General features: G+C 43.4%; 1 protein-coding gene across 1 annotated transcript in view; it reads right to left on the reverse strand.

Annotated features, from left to right (window-relative positions):
- Positions 1-437: 437 nt before the first annotated feature.
- Positions 438-16243, reverse strand: part of LOC309558520 (NACHT, LRR and PYD domains-containing protein 1b allele 5-like) — a gene marked incomplete at both ends in the record, with an annotated part of 37315 nt that continues 21509 nt past the window's right edge. Inside the window, 4 exons of the mRNA XM_082261600.1 lie at positions 438-700; positions 4992-5048; positions 6959-7015; positions 13826-13964. Coding sequence (XP_082117726.1) covers positions 438-700; positions 4992-5048; positions 6959-7015; positions 13826-13964 — 516 coding nt within the window. The remainder of the gene's footprint in view (positions 701-4991; positions 5049-6958; positions 7016-13825; positions 13965-16243) is intronic.

The following is a 16243-nucleotide window of genomic DNA, read 5'->3' on the forward strand; positions in this document are numbered from 1 at the left end:
GTTGCTCGATTCCTCCCTACTACCTTTCTTGTGAATGGGCACGACATTTGCCAATTTCCAATCTTCCGGGACGACTCCAGTGGGTCAAGGTCAAAGTGCAGTCTGCTGGGTTCCATGAAGTTTGCCTTTTTATGGAAACGTTCCTAGGAATAGAGGTCCACCCCAATTAGTGCAGTGGGTGGAATTATCTGGAGAGATCTACAGTATAAGATTTGTCCCTGAGTTAGCAGTAATAAACACCTTGTTATTTTTTCACATTAGTCTCCATTCACCAAGCTACATTGCATGCATTGCTTGATGTAATCACTGTTCTTTCCAGCTCTTGGTGGCTCTCACTGCTGTAAATAATCATGCTTTTGGGAAATAATTGTAATAGCTTGGTGAACTCAGCTTTTTTTCAGATATATCTTTATAACAACCATTTTTTTTTAGTCTTTTCAAGTTGGTTTTTCCAAGGACTGAACAAGGGGGGGGTCATTTTCCTTCAGAGTTTTGTAGAATTCTTCCTCTGCTCCCTTTGATGTGACCATATTTAGCAAAACTCTGCGTTGTTGTATTCCCAGGCTGTGACTTCTAATTGACTGCTCCTCATGCTCCGTAATAATTCTTTTTTCATTAAGAGAAAGCAATATAGGCTCAAGAAGTCCCAATCTTTTACAGAGGTTTTCAAAGTTTTTTTGTAGAAAAGTCTTTGCTTTTCCTAGAAAAAAAAATGTGTACACAGATTACATTACTAAAACTTGAGTATACATTGATAGATGTAGGTGCAAGACATTAAGAGGTCACAAAGAACTAGATTCTATTACTGTACTGTTCTTGATAGAAGGGGGAAGGATTAGAATCTTTGTTAGGTTTTTACTGTTGTCTTCCCTATCCAAGTTCAATTCCCCTAATAAAAAAAAAAAACAAAACAAACAAAAAAGCTGCAAGGATTGCTCCTTGTCTCTGCAGTGAGTGGAAATTTGTGTGCCTGGCTGTGCAGGATGGGAGACGACCGCCACATACACCAGTGGCCCCTATGGGGGTAGCACTACAACCAGAGATGTATAGTAACTAACTACTTCACTACTGTACTTAAGTACGGAAAGGTGGTATCTGTACTTTCCTAGAGTAGAATTTCTTTCTCCTAATTCCACTTTTACTTCACTACATTTTTTCAATGATTTCAATACTTCTACTCCGATATTTTTTTTTTGTGCTGCATAGTTACTCGTTACTATTATAAAAATTACCACTGCCAGAACAGTAGATGGCAGGTATCATGAAGCTCAAAACATGTGTATTATCAGCGCATACGAAAATAAATGCTACTGTATGTATAAATAAAAGCTGCATTTGAAATAATAAAAAATATGATGTTCAAACTTTTGACTTCTTTCTTTAATAACTACACAACACAGTACTGGTACTTTTACTTTCAGTACTTGAGTAGCAAAATTTAAAAAACTACTTGCAATACTTAAGTACAAAAACTGTTGAATACTTTAGTACTTCTACTCAAGTCACTTTTTGATCGAGCACTTGTACTTTTACTCAAGTATGGGTTTTCGAGTACTTTATACAACTCTGACTACAACATTACCAGGTCACAAAGCACTAGATTCCCACTACAGTAGTTCTGCAGGGAATAGGGAAGAGTTAGAACCTTTGCTAGAATTTTACTGTTGTCTGGAGGGAACTGATGCCAGCAGAAATGAAGAGAGGGAGAAAAACACTGAGGATCTAATCCTTCCCCTCTTTACGGAAAAAGTGACTCCTTCCAAGTTCCACCAGGACATGAATTTGGAAGAAATCTCCCCAATGAGAATGCAAATCACAGGTAAAAAATCCTCCAATTTATTAGAAAAAAATCTTAGTAAAGCGGAACTCTTTTATATACTTACATAAAGTTATTTATATAAAGTTGAGAATACCATGTTTTACTATTTAGTCAAACAGTTGAAAACAGGTGCAAAGAAATTAACTTAATAGGATTAATTATAAGTACAGAAATTCACACTAGCAGCGCTAATAGTGTATATCAACACCAAATAACGAACAGGTGCAAAATGGCTGGGTAATCTCAAAATCAGTACCCTCAGCCTTTACTCCATTGTCTTCAGCAAACTGTTTGCTTTCTTGTGCATAATCTTTAGAACCTTAAAATAACAGGCAGCGCTTTTGATATTAAAATCCACAAAAAAATCAATTGGGGAGTAAAAGTTCATAAGAAGTCCACACACATATGAATGAATGGGGAATCCCAGGAACAGACAGAGTAAAAGTAGTAAGATATGAATCCAGAAGCCACCACCAGGTGTCCAAGCCTCCTACCGGATCCGACAGATCCCCATTACAGAGATCAGTCAAGCGTGCCCAATAAACAATCACTCATGTGGAGCCGATCCCAGATCCAAAAATCTTCCAAGTCAGGCAGCCCAGTCTCAGTGAATGACAGACCTCAGATCAGAGATATAAAGGGAGACTCCTCATGGTATTGTACATCAGACTAAGGTTTTATTGAAAGTAAAATTGGCCACTTACACATTATCCAGTAAAACACAGCATGGAACGATATGTATGCAGATCAGCAGCTCTGGACTCCAAAAAGATGGCCGCCAGATCCATGGATCGGCATCCATGTAATGCTTAATTCCCCTGCACATATTTTGATCCTTGATATGTTTTTACATTTGTATCTAAGTTTGGCAAGGATTATTTATGGGTTTGTTATCAATTCTATATTATTTGGATTTGCGGGCGATAGTTGGGGGTGTCCCTGGTGTGTGGGCGTACACTTCCTGTCTGCTGGAATGCAGCACGCTCCGCTTCCTGTTCCTGTTTGTGATTGTGCACCCCTCCCTCCTCTGGTATATAAGAATGTGATTGGCGTCGGCGGCCATGCCCCCCTGATGACGTTTGTGTAAAACGAAACATGTAGGCGGAGCTTGGCTGGCATGGTGCTTGTTGCTGAGGAGGATCCGACGGCCATCTTTTTGGGGTCCAGAGCTGCTGATCTGCATACATATCGTTCCATGCTGTGTTTTACTGGATAATGTGTAAGTGGCCAATTTTACTTTCAATAAAACCTTAGTCTGATGTACAATACCATGAGGAGTCTCCCTTTATATCTCTGATCTGAGGTCTGTCATTCACTGAGACTGGGCTGCCTGACTTGGAAGATTTTTGGATCTGGGATCGGCTCCACATGAGTGATTGTTTATTGGGCACGCTTGACTGATCTCTGTAATGGGGATCTGTCGGATCCGGTAGGAGGCTTGGACACCTGGTGTTTGCTGGTGGTGGCTTCTGGATTCATATCTTACTACTTTTACTCTGTCTGTTCCCGGGATTCCCCATTCATTCATATGTGTGTGGACTTCTTATGAACTTTTACTCCCCAATTGATTTTTTGTGGATTTTAATATCAAAAGCGCTGCATGTTATTTTTTAAGCTGATTTATATCCACATTTCAGGATTGGTGCAAGCTGCTTTTTTCTGTTGATATAGGGTTTGTTTATTTAGCGCAGTATTATATCTTTATTACCATAAACTTTAGAAGAGGCTTCCTTCTGGGACCACAGCCATGCAGACCAATTTGATGCAGTGTGCGGCGTATGGTCTGAGCACTGACAGGCTGACCCCCCCCCCCCACCCCCTCAACCTCTGCAGCAATGCTGGCAGCACTCATACATCTATTTCCCAAAGACAATCTCTGGATATGACGCTGAGCATGTGCACTCAACTTCTTTGGTCCACCATGGCGAGGCCTGTTCTCCATTGTTGATATCAGTGAATGAAAATAGTGCACGCAGGCCACAGTTTGGAGACCTCTGAATTAGCCGAATGTGAAGATAGAAAAGTGTGGGTAACAAAAGTATCAGTTAATAGATTCCTTTAAGTGTTTTGATTCTTTGTCTGTTCTACTGCTTATAGTAGAGGACTATAGATTCAACATGAATCGAAACATGAGTTTTGCATGTGTGTGCAAGTGAAATATCTACTGTATATTGTTAGGTCAGTTCTCTGCATGTGGTCAATGCAACCCAAACACTGTTAGTGTTAAATGCTGACTGTAATTTTTTACTCTATATATTAACTGAATTGGTGGCAATAATATGCCCTTTGGGCATTATTCCTTTCACGGATACCAAAGTTGGGGCCCTATTCCTACCACTGACACCAGAGATGGGAAACGAATTCTCACTAATTATGGGGCACTATTACTCCCACTGATACTCAATGATACCATTTTTTCTACTGACACCAAGCCTATGGCATTGTTTACTTCCACTGATGTTAGGGCATTTTTTACTCCCACTGGCCCTAGTCCAGCCCCCCCCCCCCCCCCCCGTAAGTTTGAAGGGCAGTAAACTGGGGCTTTGTTTCAAAAGTTTGGAGACCCCTGGTGTACAGAAAAAAAGGCTGGCCATAGATCATACAATTTTCTTTCCTTCGATCATGAGTTGAAGAAAAGAAAATTGTTTAACTCCCCCATCAACACAGTGAGTGTTAATGGGAGGAACCACTCACACCCACTATTGTATTCTGACAGCCACTTGCAGTAATCATATATAAAAAAAAAAAAAACAGGCTGGTTGTACTGAAGTTGATTGATAGATTGACATCAGTACAACCAGTCTGACCACAGATGGATCAAAATTCTGCCAGTTCCGGGCCAAACTTCGATCTGTCTATGGTCGGCTTAAGTTTGCAGAAGTGTTAAAACCCATGTCAGCTTACTGGAAGGAAATCCCCTAAAGTGAATAGAACACCTCTTTTTAGAGAGACATCACGTTGGAAGATTTACCCTCTTGTTCTGGTGGGAAATCTTGGATTTCCCTTCACTTTTTTGTTTTCTTAGTGACAATGCTCACCAAGAAAAATAGAGAGGTGAATGTACCCAGTGGGGACATAGACAGCAGTAACATCTTCACAACTCTTCACTACTCTGTCCAGGAGAAATGTTTTGCCTTATATACACTTTAAGACTTTACTAAATGAAACTTACCTGACTCAGATGGAAATCTGCTAGTTGAAGGAGTGTTGTTCATTGCTTTTGGATCTTCTAAAATTGATTAAAAATATACATAATTTTAATTAGACAGAATTGTGAAATGTCTGCACACAATGTTTTCTTCTCTATATATCATATCTATCTATCGTGTAAAGCAGGTGTCTGCAAACTTTCTAAACAAAGGGCCAGTTTACAGTCCTTCGGGCTTTAGGGGGGCTGGCCTGTGCCCTGGGGTCACTGGAAGTAAACAGTGTGCCCTCTTTGGTATCAGTGGAAGGAATAGTGTCCCATCATTGGTGTCAGTGGAAGGAATAGTGCCCCATCATTGGTGTCAGTGGGAGGAATAGTGCCCCATCATTGGTGTCAGTGGAAGGAATAGTGCCCCATCATTGGTGTCAGTGGAAAGAATAGTGCCCCATCATTGGTGTCAGTGGAAAGAATAGTGCCCCATCATTGGTATCAGTGGAAGGAATAGTGCCCCATCATTTGTGTCATTGGGAGGGATAGTGCCCCATCATTGGTGTCATTGGGAGGAATAGTGCCCCATCATTGGTGTCAGTGGAAGGAATAGTGCCCTCATCATTTGTGTCAGTGGGAGGAATAGTGCCTCATCATTGGTATCAGTGGAAGGAATAATGCCCCATTATTGGTATCAGTGGAAGGAATAATGCCCCATCATTGGTATCAGTGGGAGGAATAGTGTCCATCATTGGTGTCAGTGGAAGGAATAATGCCCCATCATTGGTGTCAGTGGAAGGAATAGTGCCCCATCATTGGTGTCAGTGGAAGGAATAGTGCCCCATCATTGGTGTCAGTGGGAGGAATAGTGCCCCATCATTGGTATCAGTGGAAGGAATAGTGCCCCATCATTGGTGTCAGTGGAAGGAATAGTGCCCCATCATTGGTGTCAGTGGAAGGAATAGTGCCCCATTATTGGTGTCAGTGGAAGGAATAGTGCCCCATCATTGGTATCAGTGGAAGGAATAGTGCTCCATCATTGGTGTCAGTGGAAGGAATAGTGCCCCATCATTGGTATCAGTGGAAGGAATAGTGCCCCATCATTGGTGTCAGTGGAAGGAATAGTGCCCCATCATTGGTGTCAGTGGAAGGAATAGTGCCCCATCATTGGTGTCAGTGGGAGGAATAGTGCCCCATCATTGGTGTCAGTGGAAGGAATAGTGCCCCATCATTGGTGTCAGTGGGAGGAATAGTGCCCCATCATTGGTATCAGTGGAAGGAATAGTGCCCCATCATTGGTGTCAGTGGAAGGAATAGTGCCCCATCATTGGTGTCAGTGGAAGGAATAGTGCCCCATTATTGGTGTCAGTGGGAGGAATAGTGCCCCATCATTGGTATCAGTGGAAGGAATAGTGCCCCATTATTGGTGTCAGTGGAAGGAATAGTGCCTCATCATTGGTATCGGTGGAAGGAATAATGCCCCATCATTGGTATCAGTGGGAGGAATAGTGTCCATCATTGGTGTCAGTGGAAGGAATAATGCCCCATCATTGGTATCAGTGGGAGGAATAGTGCCCCATCATTGGTGTCAGTGGTAGGAATAGTGCCCCATCCCATCATTGGTGTCAGTGGAAAGAATAGTGCCCCAAGGGCCAGATAAAAGCAAGCAAAGGGCCGCATCTACCCCCTGCGCCGCAGTTTGGAGACCATTGGTGCAAAGTTTACTAGATTGTAGCTACCATCTTACAAAGTGAAGGGAATATCCCTTTTAGATAGGTGTCACTTTGGAAGATTTACCCTTTCCTCTTATTCTGGTGACAACTATAACATTTTGGATTTCCCCTCTTTTTCTCAGTGACAATGGTCATTAGGAAAAATAAAGGGGTGAACCAATGACAACAGACAGCAACAAAAACTTGGAAGAGGGTCAAACCCTTCACTGCTTTGTCCAAGAAAAACGTTTTACCTTTCCATAGGTTAAGACTTTACCAAATGCAACATACCTGAATCAGATGGAGAACTGGAGGCTGATGGAGTCCCAGTAGTTCCATATAGATCTTCTAAAAATTGATAAAAAAAAAAATCATATTTTATATTCTGACAGAATGTGAAATCGTCTTCTCACAATGCTTTCTTCTCCATATGTAATATCTATCTATCTGCAATGTGAATCTGTCTGTGTGCAATCGAGCACATTTCAATTTTGCTCTTATGAAAGTTTTTTATACAATCATCATCGAAATTGGGTTAACTTGCATATTTTGTGCCTACTGCAGCCTTTTTCAATCTTTTTAACCCTAAGGAACCCTCAAAATAATTTTCAGGTTCTCAGGGGAACCCTTACCATAACTGAATATACTTACAGCTCATGGTAAAATTAATGTGATCAATAGGTAGAAGAAGGTTTTAAATAAAAGAATAAGTAATCTGGTGTATCTATCATATTTGACAATGAGGGTTGCTAATTTTGTTACAAATGCCCCACATATATATTTTCCTCAATATTCTTCAAAAAAATTGTAACAACAAAAAAGAAAGGCAGACAGTAAAAATTGCGGGGACCTCTAACATTAGACGTCAATGTAGAAATGACCCTTTAAATTGGTGGTTAGTAGGGATGGGTTGAATGTATGAGTTGAACGCAATTTCGACTCGAACATTGGGTGTTCGTGTGTTTGCCGAACACACAAACAAATGTGGCGCTCGGTGGGAAGTTTGTGCGCCGATGAGCGCCCCATAATGCACTGCGCAATTGCAGTGCATTAAGTGCTTGTGATTGGCCAAAGCATGCACCTGACCTGTATGCTTTGGCCAATCACAGCACAATGTCCTGTCAGAGCCATGATTGGCCAAAGGCAGGATGCCTTTAGCCAATCATGGCTCAGGGGCTTAGTCCACGCTCCACACTATAAAAGGCATATAGTATGCCCGTGTGAAATCACCCCAGAGTGTGCCACATCCCGTGATCAGAAATTCGAAAGAAGATTTTTCCCCTGGGGGTGGGACTTTAAAGGCACTGAATATATATATAACTTGAAACACTATATACAATTAGATAAATTTATTGAAAGACATAAATACAAAAAGTTGTATATTAAAAACAAGTAGCAAGCTGTATACAAATCATGGTGTCATGGGGTAAAAAACAGATACCGCTGTGTTGAAGGTAAATGCCCGACGCGTTTCAGAGACACAACTCAGAATTCCTTCTTCAGGGGCTACCTTTGTATAGCGGTCGCTGTGTTGAAGGTAAATGCCCGACGCGTTTCAGAGACACAACTCAGAATTCCTTCTTCAGGGGCTACCTTTGTATAGCGGTAGTATCTGCCGAATGACACTTTAGATTGTGAGCTTGCCCATAACAATAAAAACAAGAAACTGGATTGCTCTCATCCCTGCATTGGGGTGCCTTAATCAGGAAAATGGAAGAATTGGATGAAGACGTATCATGTAGGCACGTTCCTGCTCATGTGTGCCCGTCAGCAGAAAGCTGAGTGGGGACAGCTGGAACCCACAAAACACTGGGAGATCTTGGCAGTAATGTAGGTTCGTATGAGACCATGTATTGCAGCATCCACCTTCAAGCAAGTGAACAAACACTATAAAAGGCTGCTTACACAGCAGCTGTGTGTAGTGTGTTAGTGAAGATTAGGAGTGGAGATTAGGCAGGCAGTTTGTGAATTGTACTTTTATACTTAGTTCAGTCAGTCAGTGCAGTGTACTGCAGTCAGTTAAGTGTAGTACTGTGCTGATTCTTGTGTGTAGGGCCGTCAGTGTATTGTAAGGTGAACAGATTTTCAAAATGAAATCCGGGGACATTTTTTTTTTTATATATTATTGGCAAATGGTAAATTATTTTATAAGCATATTTTCCTCAAATGATATATGTCAATTAGTGCCTCCTCATCAGTGCTGCCTATCAGTGCCCATTATTGCCACCTGTCAGTCTCCCATCAGTGCCGCCTATCAGTGCAGCCTCATCAGTGCCCATCAGTGCCACCTCATTTGTGCCCATCAGTGCAACCTATCATTGCGGCCTCATCAGTGCAGCCTATCGGTTCCCATCAGTGCCACCTCATCAATGCCCATCATTGCAGCCTATCAGTGCCCATCAGTAGAGAAAAATTACCTTTTTGCTAATTTTTGAATCAGAAACTCTCTCCTCCTGGCATGTGGCCATTACACTCAGTCTGTAGCTCAATTCATTAAAGGCAATCCGGCCCCTCTGGACTACATTGTCCATAATTCCTTGCAGTACATCATCCAGGAGGGAGGGGGAGGGAGGAACACTGTGCTCTGTTCTCTCGCCTATCTACTGCTGCTGCACCAAGAGAGATGGGAGGATGAAGCAGACATAGGAGGAGAGGGGCGGGATGCTAGGAGGAGGGGGCGGTCAAGTCACAACCCCCCTGGGTGGTATTGCGCTGACAAATGTAGAGGAGGAGTGGCGGCTACGGCATTACATTCCACAAGCAGCACACAGTGCACAGAGCTGGAACTGACACCTCTCACACTCTGAGACTGACAGCCCCCGCCCCCCAGGAAACTGCCGCCCAGGTTAGGATCGGCCTTGAAAAGCGGGGACAAATACGGTCTGGTGTTCAGTCCAGACGTCCCCGATTTCCCTGGTCACCCTAGTGTAGTGCTGTGCTAATTTTTTTATACACATTGTACTGTACTGCAGTGCAGTGTAGTGTAGTGTAGGGCCAATTTTTGTATAACACAATGTAGTGCAGTCAATGTAGTGCTGTGCTTTTTGTGTAGTGGGGGCCACTAAAGTGTTGGTATACACAACTTGTCTGTGTCACCCCACTGATCCCATTTTTTTTTCCTTTTCAATTTTTTTTTTTTTTTTTGCAGCATCAGGTTCTGTTGCTGCAATATTAGTACTTCCCCCTTCTGTGTCGCAGGTGCTATGAGTTCTGTAAATTCTGTGTCAGTTTTTTTTTTTGTGGCGCAGCAGCAGTAATTCTATTTAAGGTATAATTGCTGTTCCCCCTTTTATGTCGCAGGTGCTATTACTTGTGTGTCAGCAGTGATTTTTTTTTTTTTTGTGACGCAGCAGCAGTAATTCTATTTAAGGTATAATTGCTGTCCATCCTTTTGTGTCTCAGGTGCTATTACTTGTGCGTCAGCAGTGATTTTTTTTGGCGCAGCATCAGTAATTTTTTTTAGGGCATAATTGCTGTACAACCTTTTGCGTCGTAGGTGCTATTCCTTCTGCATCAGCAGTGGTTTTCTTTTTTTTGCCTTATTATGTTTTTCTTTATTAAAAAAAATATATAATAAAATGGTTTATAGTGCACTAAGTGCAAAAGTATTGCACCCAAGCACCATATTCCCTTCCCACATTCTGTAATAAAAAGTTATAAAAACCCCTCCAAAAATCCCCATTATGTCCGAAAGGCCAACAAGGAGAGGCAGACGCTCACAGGCCACTAAAAGAGGGCAAGCAGCCTCTGTGTCCACAGTGAAAAGTGGTGGTCGTGGACATGGTGCATCCTTTGCAGGCGGGGCACGCTTGTCCTTTTTTCCGGTGCTGGTCGTGTTATTGAGGCACAACATGCAGAACAGTTGGTGGAGTTGATAACTAGGCCATCCTCATCCTCCTCATCATCTGTCACCCAGGCTCAGACTAGTTTACCTTCCACCGCAGTTGCCAAAGTGGCCCATTCCACGGGCTCCTTGTCCACAGCTACCCCCTCCGTAGCCTCACCACCATGCATGGAGGAATTACCTGAATTATTAGATCATAGTGTCAGTTACATGATGCTGGAGGATGCGCAGCAATTTTAATACTCTGATGTTTTGGTTCCCAGGTTGAGGAACGGAATAACGTGAGCCTGGAGAGAGGGGGGTGACAATGACGGACAAGAAACTAGCAGTCATGTTCCAAAAGCTGCAACATACTGACAAGTTTGCTCCAGTGACAAGGAGGGAGGGGATGATGAGGTCAGTGACCATACTCGGGTACCTGAGAGAATAGAGGAAGAAAGTGAGGGGAAGGAGGAGGCAGAACAACTCCAACGAGGCAGGATGTACTCAAGGGGCCGGCTTAAAGACAGCCACCCTGTTGCATCACGCCACAGAGCTCCACAGGTGCAGGGCGCTGCTAACTCCCTGTTGACTTTCAAAAGTTCATTGATGTGGACTTTTTTCAACACATGTGAAGCAGACTGCAGTGTTGCTGTTTGCAATCTCTGTCTGAAGCGGATAAAGCGTGGCCAGAACACCAGGTGCTTGACAAGACATATGACGACCTGCCATGCAGTCCATTGGCAACAGCACCTGAAAGACTCACATCCTAATAAAATGCAGACTTCCCCTTGCTCATCTGGAATCTCTACCCCTACTATACGTCAAGTCCTCTCAAAAACCTGCACTGAGAGGGATGATGGTATAGCAATGGGTGCCACAGGTACTTCCACCCAATCTGCTAGCAGTACACCACCTGTTGATTTGACCAGCAGGCAAACTTCGCTACCCCAGTTGCTTAACCGTAAAAAGAAAAAAAAATAAATACTGTCCCAGCCATACACATGCTCAGCGTCTAAATGCTAGCTTGGGCAAATTGCTAGCAATACAAATGCTGCCTTTTCATCTGGTAGATTCTGCCCCCTTTCGTGAATTTGCGGAATGTGCTGTACCCCAGTGGAAGGTTTCAAATTAAATTTCTTTTCACGTAAGGCCATTCCAACTCTGTACCATCATGTGGAAGGCAATGTTGTGGCCTTGTTGGACAGAGCGGTTAGCAGGAAGGTTCACATTACTGCTGACTTGTGGTTCAGCAGGCATGGTCAGGGACATTAGATTTCCTTCACAGCACACTGGGTAACTCTGCTGGCAGCTGGGAAGGATGCAGGACAGGGTTCAGTGCTGGAGCTTGTTCTGCCCCCATGACTCCAAAACTTTGGTGGTGATTCTGCCACATCTGTCTGCTCCACCCCCTCTTCTTCTTCCTCTATGGCCTCTTCTGCTGAATTGTCCTGTGAACCAGCAGTGCTCCCTAAGCATTCAAGGGGCTACGCACGCAGTCAGGCTAAAAGATGTCATGCAGTGCTTCAGTTGGTCTGTCTAGGGGACAGGAGCCACACCTGGCCAGAGATTCTGTCAGCTCTGCAGGGGCAGGCTCAGAGGTGGTTGACGCCACGGCAGCTTGAGCCAGGAATGGTTGTATGCGCCAATGGCACCAACCTTCTCTCTGCCCTCCGACAGGGACACTTGACACATGTTCCATGCTTGGCACATGTCCTGAATTTGGTGGTGCAGCGTTTCTTGAACAGGTACCCGGGTTTACAAGATTTTCTGAGGCAGGCCAGAAAAGTCTGTGGCTATTTCCGTCGGTCCTACAATGCCAGTGCTCGGCTGGCTGACATTCAACGGGAATTCAACCTTCCCACCAACCGCCTCATTTGTGACATGCCCACCAGATGGAACTCAACATTGGCAATGCTACATAGTTACATAGTTAGTCAGGTTGAAAAATGACACAAGTCCATCGGGTTCAACCAAAAAAAAAACAAAAAACAGTATTGAAAACCCAACCATACAATCCCATATACACAATCCTATACCCATTGTTGATCCAGAGGAAGGTGAAAATAAACCCCAGCAAAGTATGATCCAATTTGCTAAAGCAGGGGAAAAAAATTCCTTCCTGATCCCCCAAGAGGCAATCGGATATTCCCTGGATCAACTTTACCTAAAAAAATGTTTAATACCCATTTATAATATGTACACCTAGGAAAGAATCCAGGCCTTTTTTAAAGCAATCTAGTGAGCTAGCCAGAACCACCTCTGGAGGGAGTCTATTCCACATTTTCACAGCTCTTACTGTGAAGAAACCTTTCCTTATTTGGAGACTAAATCTGTTTTCCTTTAGACGTAAAGAGTGCCCCCTTGTCCTCTGTGTTGACCTTAAAGTGAACAATGCTGCAGTGGCTGCAAATGCAGCAGAGGACCATCAATGAGTACCTGTGTGAGTATGGCACAAGGACAGGCTCAGGGGAGCTTGGCTTCTTTTTGCCACACCAGTGGCTGCTGATAAAGGATGCATACACTGTTCTGTCACCATTTGAGGAGGCCACAAGGATGGTGAGCCGCGACGATGCATGCTTCAGTGATACTGTCCCTCTAGTCTTCCTGCTGGAGCACATGCTTCGTGGAATCATGGACAGGGCATATGAGGCAGAACAGAGAGAGGAAGAGGAGGACTTCCTTTCTTCATAAGGGCCCCTTTACGCAGATAACATTCCTGAAAGGCCACAAAACACACAGGAGGAAGAGAAAGAGGAGGAGGAGTATTGTTGCAGCATGGATGTAGAGGATAGTGTACAGTAGTCTTCAAGGGAGGGTTTTCATACCCCAGAAACTCCAGGAGTTGTACTTGGTTGAGGGGAGGTTGATCCTGACAATGTCATCCTTAGTGACCCAGAGAACTCAGAAGCTCATGCCTCCTCAAACTTACGTTGCATGCGGTACGCGATGAGGGACGCTCCGGCTTCAGCTGCCCACACCGCAGACGGCAGCGCTGGACAAGAAATTTTCAAGGTAAGTTTTTCTTCTTACAGGTTCACTAAGCAGGGAACAGTTCAGAGGCTATCGTTGCTTAAATGCACTAGCCCTGACTGTCCTAGGGTTATTTTTATCAAAAAAAAAATGTTTTGCCCGGAACTCCGCTTTAACCACAGAGGCATAAAGAAAACAACATGCACTAATTTTCGATTTTATAGGAAGCGCTGACAATGTATATACCTTTTGGTTTTAAAAAAGTCTGTTCTATACTCCAACATAACCATTTTGCATACAGTTCAAATATCATGTCATTTTATTATAGTTCTTGCTGTAATTAATATAATAGTCAGTCTTACCTTCAGTCAACACACAGCTCCAGATATCTTCTTTTTCACCTTTTTCAGAGATCTGTAAGTTTACCGTAGTGCACTTTTCAGGTACGCGGACTGTAGCATACGGATAATGTTCTGAGCCTGAGCGCAGAAAGTGCAGTTCCTGAAATTATGAGGATGTTCAAATTATACATAATATATTGATAGACTGCTGTCCATTGTCAAGGAATGTATAATAAAAAGGTAAGAGATGTCATACAGAAGTCCTACAAGCAGCAAAAAGTGTATTATCCCTGATTAATACTGTCCTGCTACTGGCCAAATTTACACCTCCTTAAATCTTGTATTAAAGCCTATGGGCGTCCGCAGGACTTTTTTCAGGAGGGAGCATAATTTTTAAGGTCACCATGCTCCGCCCTTTTTAACAATGTCATGAAGGAGGGGCTTAGCCATTAAACTTATTTTGAGTATTTATTTTTAAAGCATTTGTTAACCTAAAAAAAATGTATCCTGTTCCCTTAAAGCATGTTATACAGCACAGTGCTTTGCTGAGTAAGTTGCCCCTCCCCCCCCGTATCACTTAAAATACCTGGGTGATCCTGCCTAGCTATGTCCCCCCCTCTGTAATCGGACCACGGTATACCATGGTTGCTGAGCCCTCACACTGTGGTCAGTTTATGTGTCTCAATCATCTGCAGCCCTCCTGTCCTCCCTTCTCTCCCCCCTCCCTCCCCATCTGCTCCTGTGTCAGTACCCATCCCCCTCCCCTCCTGCCGCTGTAGTTTCATTTAAAGTTTCATATCCTGTCTGCAGTCTGTTTAATAACCCTGTTGTAGTATGGTAAGCAACGGGTTAAGTTGCTGTCTGCAAAATGTTACAATTATGTATATGTCTGGGAGCTGGGTGTGGCTGAAGTTAGTTGCATGCTAATGTGCAGTGAATAAAGAAGCAACCTGTACAGCCTGTCTGTGTTAATACACTACATTTTGGTGACGAGGATGGCTAGCTTTCTGGATTTACCGGCTATCGGACCGTTTGATGTGTCTGGAGACCACACTAGTCTCTCACAGCGCTGGGACAAGTGGAAGAAGGGATTTCAGCTCTATGTTATAGCCACAGGAGTGACTGCACCTGCTCAGAAGAGAGCCATGCTGCTGCATCTAGCTGGACCTCAAGTTCAGGACATTTTTGAAACCCTGGGAGCAACAGGGGAAGATTCAGACTATGAGACAGCCATGAATAGACTGAGTGAGTACTTTGAGCCAAAGAAAAATATTCCCTATGAAAGATATAAGTTTAGACAGGCTGTGCAAGAACTGGGAGAAACCACAGACAGTTATGTGACTAGGCTGAAATATCTGGCAAAGTCTTGTGATTTTGGGACTGTAACTGAGGAGATAATCAGAGATCAGGTCATAGAGAAATGCACATCTGTGCACCTCAGGAGGAGATTATTGAGAGAACCTAGTCTCACACTTACTAGTCTGCAGGAGATTGCAAGAGCCATTGAACTGTCTGAGCTCCAGGCTCTGCATATTGAAACCAAGAACACTGCATCTGTCAATACAGTCTCCAAACCTACCTATAATAATAGGAATATCTGGAGTAGGAAAGAGAGTTTTCCAAAGAGGACTTTACATATCACCTGCAATAAATGTGGCAGGGCGGGACACACAAGTCAGGACTGCACTGTGGTACAGAATAAAATGTGCTATGCTTGTGGAAAGACAGGTCATTTTGCAGCTGTGTGTAGAAGTACAACCAGAGATAACAAAACCAAAGGACAATCTGCACAAGTAAATGTTATAGCTGAGGATAAAGAGAGTGCTCCTGACTGTGAATTTATATTCTCCCTGTGTTCTCTGCAAGCTGGGACATTAACCATTAAGATTGGAAATACAGATGTGTCAGTGTTGATTGACTCTGGAGCTACATGCAATGTTATGGACTTGGCTTCTTGGCACAGTCTTAATGGCAGAGAAAATCACCTTAAATTGTGTAACACCACTAAACAGATTTATACTTATGGATCCAGTACACCACTGCAACTTAAAGGCAAATTTTATACCTCTGTTCAAACACATGAGACTGGTCCTCCATTGCAGACCGAATTCTATGTTGTAGATGGCACAGGGTCGCCTCTGCTTGGTCGTCAAACCGCAATGGCACTAGGGGTGTTACAGATTGGCCGTGATGTAGGCAGCGCAAGAGTGAATATGGTGTCTCCTGCTATTTCTGCATTGAAAGAGGAATTTAAAGATTGCTTCTCTGGGTTTGGAAAATTAAAGGATTTTCAGTTGGAGCTTCACATTGATCCACATGTAAAGCCTATTGCACAGCCAGTACGCAGACTTCCTTATAGCCTGAGATCACCTGTTGAGCACAAACTGGCAGAGCTGCTAGACCTTGACATTATTGAACCTGTGGAAGGGCCCACTCCGT

The sequence above is a fragment of the Pelophylax lessonae genome (assembly GCF_965119305.1).
Source record: "Pelophylax lessonae genome assembly, chromosome: 6".
NCBI classification, from domain to species: domain Eukaryota; kingdom Metazoa; phylum Chordata; class Amphibia; order Anura; family Ranidae; genus Pelophylax; species Pelophylax lessonae.